The following is a 12,858-nucleotide window of genomic DNA, read 5'->3' as shown; positions in this document are numbered from 1 at the left end:
TTTGGTGTTCCCTGCTGCCTTGGTGGAGTCAGAGGGAGGTGGCTCTCAGGTCAGTAATGCCATCTAAGATGAACCCTGTGCTGACACAGGCTGGTAGCTCTCAGAATCATTCCTGTCAGCTGGAAGTTAAAGGTCAATGGTTTGCAGATTGTAATTTGTGATGGGAAAGCAATCTGGGTAAGAGCCCAACGTCTTTTGTCTTCATCATAAACCAAATTTAAGAGTCACAGTTTCTTTGAGGAGGAGTCTCTGGGTGGTGCAAATAGTGAATGCACTAAGCTGCAAACCAAAATGCTGGAGGTTCAAGTCTGCCCAGAGGTGCCTCAGGAAGAAGGTCCTGGTGAGCTCCTTCCAAAAAGTAACCATTTAAAAACCCGTGTGAACCTCAGTTCTGCTCTGACGCACCTGGGGTCACATGAGTTAGATGTGACCTAATGGCAACTAGTAACTGGTAGTTTGCCCCTTCAGGACCACGTTCTATCGCAGGCTGCTTTCACAGCCCCTTCCCCCAATCCGATATAAGAGAAAATCCTCCAAACAGCAGGAGTTCCCTTGAAACTTTAGCTGCACGGCCTAATTCTGTATCAAGGGCCTTATTTTTAAAGGACTATGGTTGACTTTTGCTTTTTAGACTGTTAGTACATTTCTTCCCTCATGATACTGTGAAAAATACCCGATTCTTCCTTAGGAAACTCAGATCAAAAAAACCTCAAAGTAGCTACCTAACACATTGGAAAAACCTAAAATTCTGGCGAAAAGGATTCATTGCCTTGATGGTGTGCGTGTCATAGTCTAAAAGCGGCCACGGAACACGTGCTGGGCCGTCTTAATCGCAGGCTTTTGGGAGACTAGATTTTCACCACAGGGTTTTGTTTGGTTTAGTTCTGATTAAAACTTGTTTTTACTTCACCATCTCGGTTACACGAGACCATTTCACTGCTTCACAATATCTGTTACTTTTAAAACACCGCATCCATCCTGCTGGTGGTGGCAGGGAGAGGTGGTCATTTCAGTCCAGTGTGGCAGTAAAATGTACCAGGACACAGGGTGCATGTGTGTGTTTGCACAGGTGTGGACATGTGTTTGTACTTGTATATGGGGTCCTCAGTGCGTGTGAGAATCCCAGGTATCGCTGAGAGTAAATGTGGAGCTGCTTTTCACAGAGCTCCTAGATAAAGCTGCTCTGTATCTTTTAATCTTAGATAAGATTCCTGTCTTTCAACAATATTTAAATTTTTGTGCTGATTCCTTGGTATGAGGAGGTTTGTACCTGTCCCTAAATAAATAAACCAGTTGCCATCAAGTCAGCTCCGACTCATGGCAACCGCATGTGTGTCATAGTAGAACTGTGCTTCATAGGGTTTTCAATGACTGACTTTTTGGAAGTAGATTTCCAGGCCTTTCTTCTGAAGAGACCCTGGGTAGACTTGAGCCTCCAACTTTTGGATCACCAGCCAAGCGTGTTAAACATTTGCACCATTTAGGGACTCCAAAGGTGAGAGTGAAGGGAGGGAAACTGATCTGAGAGAAGTGAATGTAGAATGAAAACTGCCTCAGATTCAGACAGATCAGGGTTTCAATCTTGGCTCCTCCACTTACTAGTTGTTTTCCTGTGAATAAGTAGCCCAATTTTTCTGGGCATCAGTTCTCTCATCCATAAAATGGTTACAGTATCTTGAAATCCAGTTTCTGTAGGGTGACAGTCTTTAGGACTGCAGTGACGGCTCTGTTGGGATCCACAAAAGCCCTTGAGATGTCCAAAGGCCCATCTTGTGTCCCACTCACCTGGCCTGGGACCCAGGAGTGGGGATGCTGGGAACAAAGGTCTCTCTGAGAACTCATGTCCATATCCTTTGGAGTTATCCAAGGCTTTCGGGGTAAATTTTTACATACAGAATTGAGCCTTTATTATAGTTAGCAGTAAGAAGAAAGGCCCCTCTTACAGACACTTGCTTTTGAAGTGTGGGGGTCCCAGTGACTGGTGGGAAAGACTATTGCCCTGCAATAAAATTTGGAAGCCAAGAGAAGGACTACTATTGAGTAGGTGGCATGCTGCTAAGGATGGGGGGCAGGTAGAGAATGTGGGGGTGGCTGGGTGGGTGTTAGTTTTATCACAAGAACTATGATGGAATAGAAAACTCCTCGAATCCCTTAAGGAATATGTAGGTTTGCCCCATCCACACTCCTGAGACCCAGCTTCGGCATAGAGAGGTTAAGGAATGGAGGGAGTTTACAGTGAGAGCCCTTAGGTGGGAGAGGTAGCCCTTGCCCTCATTTGTGTGGATCTGACCAGGGCTGAAGCCATGGGCCCAGGATCTCTCTCCTCCAGAAGCATGTTGGAAGTGACCTTCTCTAGTGTCACAGGGCTGTCCCTGCACTGCTCAGTCCCTGGATACTGAGCAGGTGAACAAGGACACTTCCTTCCTCCCAGTTCTCTCTGAGGCCCTCTCTGACTGAAAAGTTTGTCTAAAACTACATTACCCCATTACCAAGTCGCAGAATATTTGTATACACACATACACCCTTATTTTGGAGAGAGAGAGAGAACACATGTTTTTGGTTGGCTAAAAATTATTCTAGTTAGCTTTCTTTCAAACCTCCCGAGGTCAGAGACTAAGCAAAGTTTACTTTCTATAATCTCCTAAGTCTACTTGGTTATTCAGTAAACCTCAGTAACTGAGATGAGATGGTATAAAACCAAAAAAAAAAAAAAAAAAAACCCAAACCCGTTGCCATCAAGTCGATTCCAACTCATAGCAACCATATAGGACGGAGCAGGACTGCCCCACAGGGTTTCCAGGGAGTCACTGGTGGATTCACACTGCGAACCTTTTGGTTAGCAGCAGAGCTCTTAACCACTGCACCGCCAGGGCTCCGAGATGGTATAATATGGTGGAAAAAATAGAATGGCGTCAAAGGCTTGGGTTTCCATCCTAACTTCTCTGCTTAATGGCTGAATGACCTTGGACAAATTCCCTAACCTCTCTGTGGCTCTGTTTTCTCATCTGTGAAATGGGAGTAATATCCAACTTGTCTACCTAACTTAATATTGATTGGTCGAAGTGAAGCTTGTAAGAGGAGGAAGAGATTTAAAAGCAGCAAGGACTATACAAGAATGCACCGATGTCAGGTGGTCCTTTGTTATGTGAGTGACGATATAATTGTCCTAGATAAGGATCTTTAGCCTTCTCTGCTAATACGTAACCAATTCAGGAACAAGCTTTCACAGTTTCAGAGAGCCAAAGAAAGGATTTGGATTGCAACAGTTCTTTCATAACTGATTCTCATTCAGCATTGAAACAATTCAGCTACAACCTATGGTATTGTCTTAGAGACACTTCGCAGGGTTGAGGACAAGGTAATTCTTGTTAGTAAGTAAACGTTAGTAAGTACTCCGTTAAAAACCCAGCTCTCTGAAGCCTGCAGTCCAGGGCACGTATGAAGAGCAATAGCTTGTCTGACAAGGAGGCTCTTTCAGAATTGTCTAGAATTAATATGATTTTAATTATTAAATTAATGTGTCTATAGCTACTTCTACTGAAAGCAAGCCTAGTTCTTCTGTTTTTCAGAATTATAAAGGTGTAAGTAAAAAAAATTTTTTTTTTTAAAGTAATTAGAGACTGTAGAAGTTGCTTTAGACCAGCTATCCTGTGGAGTGTCTTTGTACAAGATATTGTCAGAAACTGAGTTGTACAAAACTTACAAGAACAAAAAGACACAAATGTTGAAGATATCCCCACTGCCACAGGGTCAATTCGGACTCATAGCTACCCTATGGGACAGAGTAGAACTGCCCAGTAGAATTTCCAAGGCTGTAAGTCTTCACCGAAGCAGACTGCCACATCTTTCTCCTGTGGAGCCGTTCGTGATTTGGAACCACCAACCTTCTGGTTCACAGCCAAGCGTTTTAACCACTCCACCACCAGTGCTCCGTTGAAGATATAGGAGATGCCAAAAATGCCTGCACATATGCCTAGCATAGGGTCTAGCACATGCTAGGCACCCAATAAATGTTTGTTCAAATGAATGAATGAACAAATGAACCAGGTGACTGAAAGGAGGCAACTTTTGATCCTTAAACTAACACACAGTGGAGCCAACATACTATACTTTGGTTGGGGAGGAGTAGGGGAAATATACTGTCATATTTCTGTAGTCAAACAAAATGGAAGAACAATAAATTTTTTTTAGAAAGCCTCCTTACTTAAAGGACTTAAGAAAAGAAGATTTAATTAGATAAATGTGAGCAGGAGAAAATACGAATAGCTCAGATTTATTCCACAAGTATTTTTGAGTGTCTCTGTGTGCCAGGCATTGTCTTGACCTTTGGGGATACAGGGGTAGACAAACCAGCCCTAGATCTGCTGTCCTGAGGCTTCTGTGTAGTCAGAGACAATGATCTACTATGAAATGCCTAATATGAACCAGGGTAAAGATACTGAAGAAAAAGGCAGCAATTCTGTGAAAGCATCTAACAGGGCATCCTTAGGCTAGAAGAAGGCTTCTCTGACGAAGTGATGCTTGAACTTGGACTTGAAGGAAGACTAGAAGCATTCTAGATGGAGAGGGTCATGTGCAAAGGCCCTGTGGTAGGCAGAGCATGGTGTGTTTAAGGAATTTAAGGGAGGTCAGAACCCTGGAGTGTAGAGAGTGAGGGGGGATAAATTAGCAGCTGCGTTGGTTGAATCATTGTATATTATTTCTGAAAGTGTGTAATTTCTGAAGAGAGTACAAAAAACAAAACCAAAAAAACACGAAACCTGTTGCCATCAAGTTGATTCTGACTCATGGTGACCCTATATATAGCCCAGAGAAGAACTGCCCCATAGAATTCCGAGGAGCACCTGGTGAATTCAAACTGCTGACCTTTTGGTTAGCAGCCATACCTCTTAACCACTATGCCACCAAGGTTTCCCTGAAGAGAGTACTGGGTGTATATACAGATGAGAACATGACCTTTTAGGCGGTGAGGGTCTCTGAGAGGTAGACATTTGGGGATAGCCTCTCCCTGCTGTGAAATAACCTGGAAAATGATCAGGAAATGCGGTAAAGTGAACCCAGCTGAGCTCTTAGGAGGGACTGTGGTGTGATGGGCAGTGTACCATGAAGAACAGAAACATGGACTGACTACCCACCAATATCATCATACTGCCTGGGTCTGGAAAGGTGGGGAGGAAGGGAAATGTGACTAGGGACATGGACCATTTTAATTTCAGATAATGTTTGGTTTCTTTTTAAGAATACCTAAGATAAATACGGAGCCCTGGTGGCACAGTGGTTTAGAAGATGAGTATACATTAAACCAAAAAACCAAATCTGTTGCCATCAAGTTGATTGTGACTCATAGTGACCCTAGACAACGTAGAATTGCCCCATAGGGTTTCCAAGGAGTGACTGGTGGATTTGAACTGCTGACCTTTTGCTTAGCAGCTATAGCTCTTAACCACCATGCCACCAGGGTTTCCAAATATACATTAGCAATATATATTAGCATGGGCAAATCGCTTCTCTGGCTCTCAGCTTCCTTACGTCTAAGAATAAGGAATTTTGAAGAAGATGACCTGGCAGACCTCTTCTGGCTCTAAAATGTTTTGCGTCTCTAACTCTTGAAAGCAAATGATTATTGAATAATTCTACCTATAGGTAGAATTCTACCTATAAGTGTCCCATGTCCACGAATCCCCAACTCTTTAAAAAAGATCCAATTTCCTTGTCACCAGGAGCCAATCACTTTCTTTTAAGGAGTCCTATGCATCGAAATTCATCTGTAAAATGATGATTTTGAAAGCCATGAGCTCACAGCATGTCACATCCACCCTGGGCCAGACTTGGGGATCTGGACCACCCGGCCACCAAGGTCACAGCGCAAGGGCCACGTGCCTCTGTGTTAGGCCTCTTGCCATTCACTACATACATCTTAGTGGTTTTTCTATGGGGTTGCAGGACACCTGCAAGGACAGTTTGTACATACATACTCAGAGTTCCATCCCCTTCCCTCCAAACTCCAGATTAGAACTATGGTAATGGAAACAACCCAGTACAACCGGATGATAGCTGCTGTAGTGAACTCAGCAAAGTATTTGGGTTGCAACAAATTCCACAACATAATTACCAGTTTATTAACTTTATTCAGATGTCTTTGTGTGTCAAAATCAGTATGCGTGCCTGAGATTGTAGCTACTCAAAAAAAAAGGGTGCCATGCATTTTGGGGGTTTGGTTTGTGAACACTGTCTGGGATGGCATCTTTCTCACCCTCCTAGGGCTTCATAAATGCTATTGAGTGGTGATGACCGTGTGCCTGCCCATCTCCTCAACTCCCAGATGTTTCAGCTGCTCCCCGCAGCCTGCTTCATTCTTCCAGGAGAACGGCAGCTGGTTGAGGGGGGCCCGTACCCCATGGGCAGCAGAGAAGCCCAAGGAAAGGTGGCACGGGCCCTCTGCATAGTCAGCAGCCCTTGCTGGCACAAGGAATGCCCTCCAGGCCACGAGCTGCCTTTGCTGCCTCCTCTCCGGTTTCTTTTACTTGGGTCGGGTTTCCTGACAGTGCACTGTATGAATGAGAAAAAGAAAGTATGTGTTGGCAGGATTTCAGCTGAATAATGCCAAGGCTTTCCAAGTAAGCGCGTGAATTTAAGCAGGGCAGAGTTTCAAGTCAGTGGGGCTGGGAGTAATGGGTATTCCGCTTATAATGAAGAATTCAACATAAGTTCAAAGGTTAACAAATGAGATTCACTGGCTGTCGGTCTGCTCAGTTATACGGAGGAAACTGTTCCTGATCTTTGCTTTATGGCCCTTGTATTTTCTAGGCGATTGGAAACATTTTCCACTCAGCGTTTAAGACGTTTGAGCTGGTCCCAGACTCTTATTTTTTTTTTTTTTAACCCTAACTTCCCTTTTTTAACTGATAGTTTTTTTCCTTTTGTAAGTAGACTGAAACTATAATATAACCAGGTCTCCCAAACAGCACGTAGGATTCGCCCACACAATTACTACATTTGCTGTGGGATTAGCACTTTCAAAAAATAAATTTCTACACAAGATTCTCATTTTTCCAAGAAATGTGGTTCTTCATAGCATACTGTACAGATTTGGGCAAGAAGGACCCAGCCCCATGCATTAAAACTTGCGTTATAAAGACCATCATTGCAAATAAAATGGAAACTATTTGGCTTAATGAACCAGCAGAGAAATGAAGTCTGTTGAGGGTTCTAAAAAAAAAGGGGACTTTATTGTGGCTTTATCTATTTTTATTAGCTTCTTCAAGTCACCTATTTGCTGACTTCCTCCAGCAAATAAAACAGTGTTTTGTTTAATTCCTTGTGTTCTTCCTCAGTAGGTTCACTTTTCCCTTAATAAAATTGCACCTTTGTCCCAGACCTCCATCTGAGAGTGCTCGGGGCAGTCCTGTTAAGAAGTCAGCATTAGTTAATGTTACCCTGCTGATCTTGGGCGGTGAATAGTGTGTGGATAATGGCTTATGCTTTCCCCTCCAAATGGTGGGGAGACACAGACAATGTCAGGGGGTAATTTTATTCCATTATTTTTAATGAAAACACGGAGGTATCCTAGCTGGAAAACAGCCTGATAGAAGCCCTGAGCAGCCACATGTAGCTGAATGCATGTAAAACCAACCCCTCCCCCCGCAAAAAAAAATAATAAGGGGGCGTAAATTCCATTCCTTCCCAGCCTCCCCCCGTCCCCCATCCCCCTCCCCACACCTCTGGTCCCCTCACCCAAATAGTGCATGTTGTCAGTGGTCCGGAAATGCAGTAAGCCATAGGTAATAAGCTTGGTATCCTTTTTCCCTGTCAGATTTCCCAGCTGATGACAGAGACTGGCCGAGAGGGACTCATAGAAGCAGCCCTGAACCGCTACAATGCAGACAAGCCTACGGCCTGCAGCGTCCCGGCCTCACAGGGCTCCTGTGTGGCCAGCGAGCCTTCCACAGGCACCTCGGTGGCTGCTTCCTTCTTCGCGAGGTAAGAGCAAGAGCCTTCTGTTCTTTCAGATGTGCTCATCTGGTTAGCCTCTCACCTGGACCAGTTTAGCTAAAACACTAGAAACAGTGGGGTTGTTCTCGGATTAATTCTTTAAGACAGAAAACCCTTTTCTCAACCTTGGCACTGTTGTCATTCATGGAGGCTGTCCTGTGTGTTGCAGGGTGTGTGGTAGCATTCCTGGCCTCTACCGGCTAGATGTCCCACGTTAGGACAACAAAAATATCTCTAGACACTGTCCAGTGTCTTGGGCTGAGAACCACTGCTCTAAGAATACATAGCTCAGGATGGTCCCCCATGGGATGAGGACGTTTGTGGGTGCAGCCCAGAGACTTGTGTTTCCAGGTTGCTCTTCTCGTTTCAGAAAGTGAACTGCTTAAAATCAACTTTTTTTTTTCCTTCTTGATAGACTAGGTAAATAATTATCAAATACTATCCAGCTAATCTTCAACTCAACAGCACTGGGTTTTGGGGTTATCCAGCTAATCTTAGAAACTTTAAAAACATAAGAAGCAACAAAGAAAGGTATTTCAACAATGTTTTCTGCATATTTTTAGCAACAGGGCACAGAGGGGCAGGAGACACAGGACAGCTGAGCAGCAAAGGCCCAGAGGGCCTGTCTAATTCAATCTCCTCGACTTTATGAAAGAGGAGACTGAAGACCAGAAAAGTTAGACTGTGAGTTCGTTTATAGCGAAGCCAGAAATAGAAACCACATTTCTCCGCCTTTTCTCTCTGTGCCCCGTTCTTCATTTGATACTTGGAACTCAACCTTAGAAAACCTTTTCTACGTGAGATCTGAAAGTCTCTGAATAAGCAGGACATAGAATAAATAGCACCAGATATGAAACCAGAAGACTCCCTTGGGCTCAAGTTCCTGCTCTGCCTCAGTCTCCTCATTTATAAAATGAGGATAACACCTACTGTGCAGCATTGCTCTGAGGATTCAAATAAAATGGTTATAAATTATGAAGTACCATAATCGAAACCAGAGGAGCCTTGATAGTGCGGTGGTTAAGCACTGGGCTGATAACCAAAAGGTCAGAGGTTTGAACCCACCCAGTGGCTCCATGGGAGAAGGACCTAGAGATCTGCTTCCATAAAGATTACAGCCTAGAAAACCCTATGGGGCAGTTCTGCTGTGTCACATGGGGTTGCTGTGAGTTGGCATCTACTGGACGGCACTCAACAACAACAACATAACCAAAACCACCAGTTTCATTGAATGGATTCTGACTCATGGCAACCCAGTGTGTGTCAGAGTAGAACTGTGCTCCATAGGGTTTTCAGTGGCTGATTTTTTGGAAGTAGATTGCCAGGCCTTTCTTCTGAGGTACCTCTGGGTGGACTCAAACCTCAAACCTTTCAGTTTGCAGCTGAGTGCATTAACTGTTTGCACTCCCTAGGAACTCCATAAAAAAAAAAAGCCTGTTCCCATCGAATCAATTCTGACTCATAATTCAATATAGACTTAGTTCGTATGTTAGTAAGAAGGAATATTCATTCAATAGCTTTCCTTGTTATGAATGTAGCATCCAAAAATACAAGTATGAAGAAGGGGCTGAGATTAGGAAAGGAGCAAGTGGAGAAGGAAGAGAGGGTTAATGTCCTGAATTAAGGCACCATAAAGGCAGCACAAAGGACTAGTTAGAACACTGGATGTGAGGTTTTGATTGTACCCTTGTTGCCATGTTTATCGTCCTCTGAACACTTGGGCCAACTTGAATGTGTGTGAAATAACAGGAAATATGTATGTGCTGGCTGCCCAGAGGTGGGGGCCTTTCGTCATGACTACCATTCAGTGAGGAAATGGAGACATGGAACAATTTATGAAGAAGTGCTATAAATCACAGAAGACCACAGGACCTAGGTAGTTTACTAGCACATGTCCAAAGGAGAGTGACCCAGTTCCAAGAGGAACTAGGAAGTCACGTCACGTATAAGGAATGGTTCAGAGACCTGCACTATGGTTAAGAGACCCTGGACTATTGTGTAAAGGAGGGATTTGATTGGTTCTGTAGAGCACCAGAGTATGTGGGCAAAGGCTGAATAAAATCTAGTGATGGGAGGAAGATAGCCATGAGCTCAGAATGGAGGAGAACTTGCTCACAATTTAAACTGCCCCAGGAGAGACTGAGTTCCCTGTCACTGAGGGAGTTCGAACTTGCATTGGATGACCGCCTGGCCTCGATGCTGAAGAGAATATTCCGGGCTTAGCTGGGAGCTCATCTCCAATGCACTTTCCTAACCTGAAATTCTTTGAGTATGAATAGCCTTCTGTTCAGAGTCCATCCAGAGAATTTTACAGATCAACTGACTCACCAAAAAATCCAGAAGAAGGATTTGAAGCAAGAAGAAATAAGAGACTGGGGCTCCTGATGGACAGTACTTAGGCAAAACAGGTATTTCCTGGTGCAAGAAAATCAGCAGCTTCTTTAGAGCCAGGGAAAGGGTGTCAAAATGAGATGAGTGCTGAACAGGAGTGCTGAGGACAGATTTCATGTTAATCGGGAGGAGAATTTACAAACACATAAAAATTAAGGGAAGGAATATCTTCTCTGAGATTTTTGCTTACAGTCAAGAAATGGAATGGAAACAGGGAGGTGAACCAAAAATGGATGGGCTAATGATGTCTACAGAGAGAGGCCCTGCAGATGATGTTAGTGGTAAACAAAAACTCTTAGACTCGTGACTCCAGAGTTGCAAGGGCTTGAAGTGGTGTAAGCTTTCTAAGAGCTGGAAAGGGTCCATAAAACAAACAAACAAAAAGACAAACTCATTGCTGTCCAGTCAGCTTTGACTTGCAGCGACACTATGGGTAGAACTGCCCCATAAGGTTTCTAAAGCTGTAAATGTGTATAGAAGTAGACTGCCACGTGCTTCTCCCATGGAACTGCTGGTGGTTTTGAACTGCTGACCTTTTGGTTAGCAGCCAAGTGGTTGAACCACTGCATCACCAGGACTCCAGAAGGGGTCTGTGGAGCTGCTTATATCCTCACTATTACATATTACATGGTGAATGCTGATAGCACTTGAAGCTTAATGGTATAAGGCATTAAAAGCACATGGTTTTGTAAGGAATGTGCTCCTTACAACAGCCAAGTATATGAGACCGAAAGGGCAGCATTTGCTCAAAAGCAAAGATGAGAACGCAGAGAAGGGAAGCGAAACAATGTGAATGGAAATGGAGAACCCAGGGTGGAAATGGGGAGGGTGTTGACACTTTGAGGAGATTGCAACCAATGTCGCAAAACAATTTGTGTATGAATTATTGAATGAAAAACTAATTTGCTGTGTAAACATTCACTTAAAACAGAATAATTTTTTTTTAAGTGCATAGTTTGTGTTCAAAGGGTTTACAGTGTTCAGTGGGGGAAAAGTACCACATGAAAAATAATAATTCTTTATTTTAATATCTGTCCGTCCGTCTGTCCGTCTGTCCATCCGTCTACCCACCCATCATGTCCCTACACTCTACCTGCTGTTCACATCACAGTAGATGGGTATTCACACTCCTCAACCATGGAGACAGCATATTAACAAACCCCTGTCGCTGATGGAAATCTAATGCAGAAGACTGTATAACTTGCTAAAGGTCCAATGTGAAGAGACAGAACCACAGATGTAACTCACCTCTTTGGATCCACAAAGGTCCATCTGCAAAGTCAAAACAAACTCAGCTTCTGTTGCCAGACAGTAAATTGAGTTCATTGCCCAGAGACCGTTTTAGCTAAAGCAGAGTTGTGTAAGGTGATGGGCGGGATGTTTTTGATAGGAGTGAAACCTGGATCTGCTGCTTCTGTCAAAGTTAGAAATGCTTTAGGGCTTCTGGTTTTATCTTGAAGAGCAGGAGCCTCTCTCCTATTGAGGACCTTGGGGCACAGCCAGCTCCTATACCTCAAATCTGTGCTCACCCATTTTCAACTCTTTCTGCCTGACTGCATGATGGGAACACCACAAGGGTGGCCTGCTCCCAGAAAACTGTGCTGGGGACCGTTTCATTTTGCATGGGAGGAACACCATTTGCCAAACTTGTGGCCAACATGGCTGAAGTTTATTGAGCACTCAGTGTGCACCACTCACTGTACTAAGTTCTTAATGTGTCAAATCTCCCTTAATCCTCAGAGTACCCCCGCGAAACAAACAAAAACCAAACCAATACCCGTCAAATTGACTCTGACTCATGGTGACCATAGGTGGGCAGAGTAGAACTGTGCTCCATAGAGTTTTCATGGCTGTGACCTTTTGGAAGCATATTGCCAGGACATCCTTCTGAGGTGCTTGTGGGTGTGTTTGAACCACCAACCTTTAGATAAGCAGCCAAGTGCTTAACCGTGTGTGCCAATCAGGGACCGATAAAGAAACGGGTGTCCTTTTAAGGCTATGGCCCAAAGCCACACAGCCAGGAAGTGGCAGAGCGGGGACTCTTCTAATTTTCTCTCACTTGATAGCCCATGTTCCTTTCCTCTATGCTCTACAGGCATGGTAAGACACTTTGCTACAGGGTTTTTTTTTTTAACCATAATCATGAATTGATCATCATTGCTTGTAAAGCATGTTTGAAATTAGTGGGCCCTGCAATTTATTTGAGAAGATAACTAGAACAAAAAATTTGTTGAGGGTTACAGGTATCCACTTTTCTCTATCACATAAGCTTTTCTTTTTAAATATTTACTTTTCAGATTTATGGTAGATTTCTGGGTACACCTTTTTACATCTCAAATTTAACATGTAAAAAATAGAATTCCAGTTCTGAATAACATACATACAATGCTGTTGAGCAATACTACTCAAAGTGTGGTCTGCGGACCAGAGCTAGTCCATAAACGATTTTAGGTCTGTGATGAGATAAGTATAGAA

General features: G+C 43.7%; 1 protein-coding gene across 1 annotated transcript in view; it reads left to right on the top strand.

Moving 5' to 3' along the window:
* Positions 1–12,858, top strand: part of KIF26B (kinesin family member 26B) — a 573,188-nt gene that overhangs the window by 244,053 nt on the left and 316,277 nt on the right. Inside the window, exon 4 of the mRNA XM_049868602.1 lies at positions 7,814–7,980. Within this exon, the coding sequence (XP_049724559.1) occupies positions 7,814–7,980 (167 nt within the window). The remainder of the gene's footprint in view (positions 1–7,813; positions 7,981–12,858) is intronic.

Source organism: Elephas maximus, chromosome 24, assembly GCF_024166365.1.
Source record: "Elephas maximus indicus isolate mEleMax1 chromosome 24, mEleMax1 primary haplotype, whole genome shotgun sequence".
NCBI classification, from domain to species: Eukaryota; Metazoa; Chordata; class Mammalia; order Proboscidea; family Elephantidae; genus Elephas; species Elephas maximus.
This window is presented reverse-complemented; position numbering and strand designations above follow the sequence as displayed.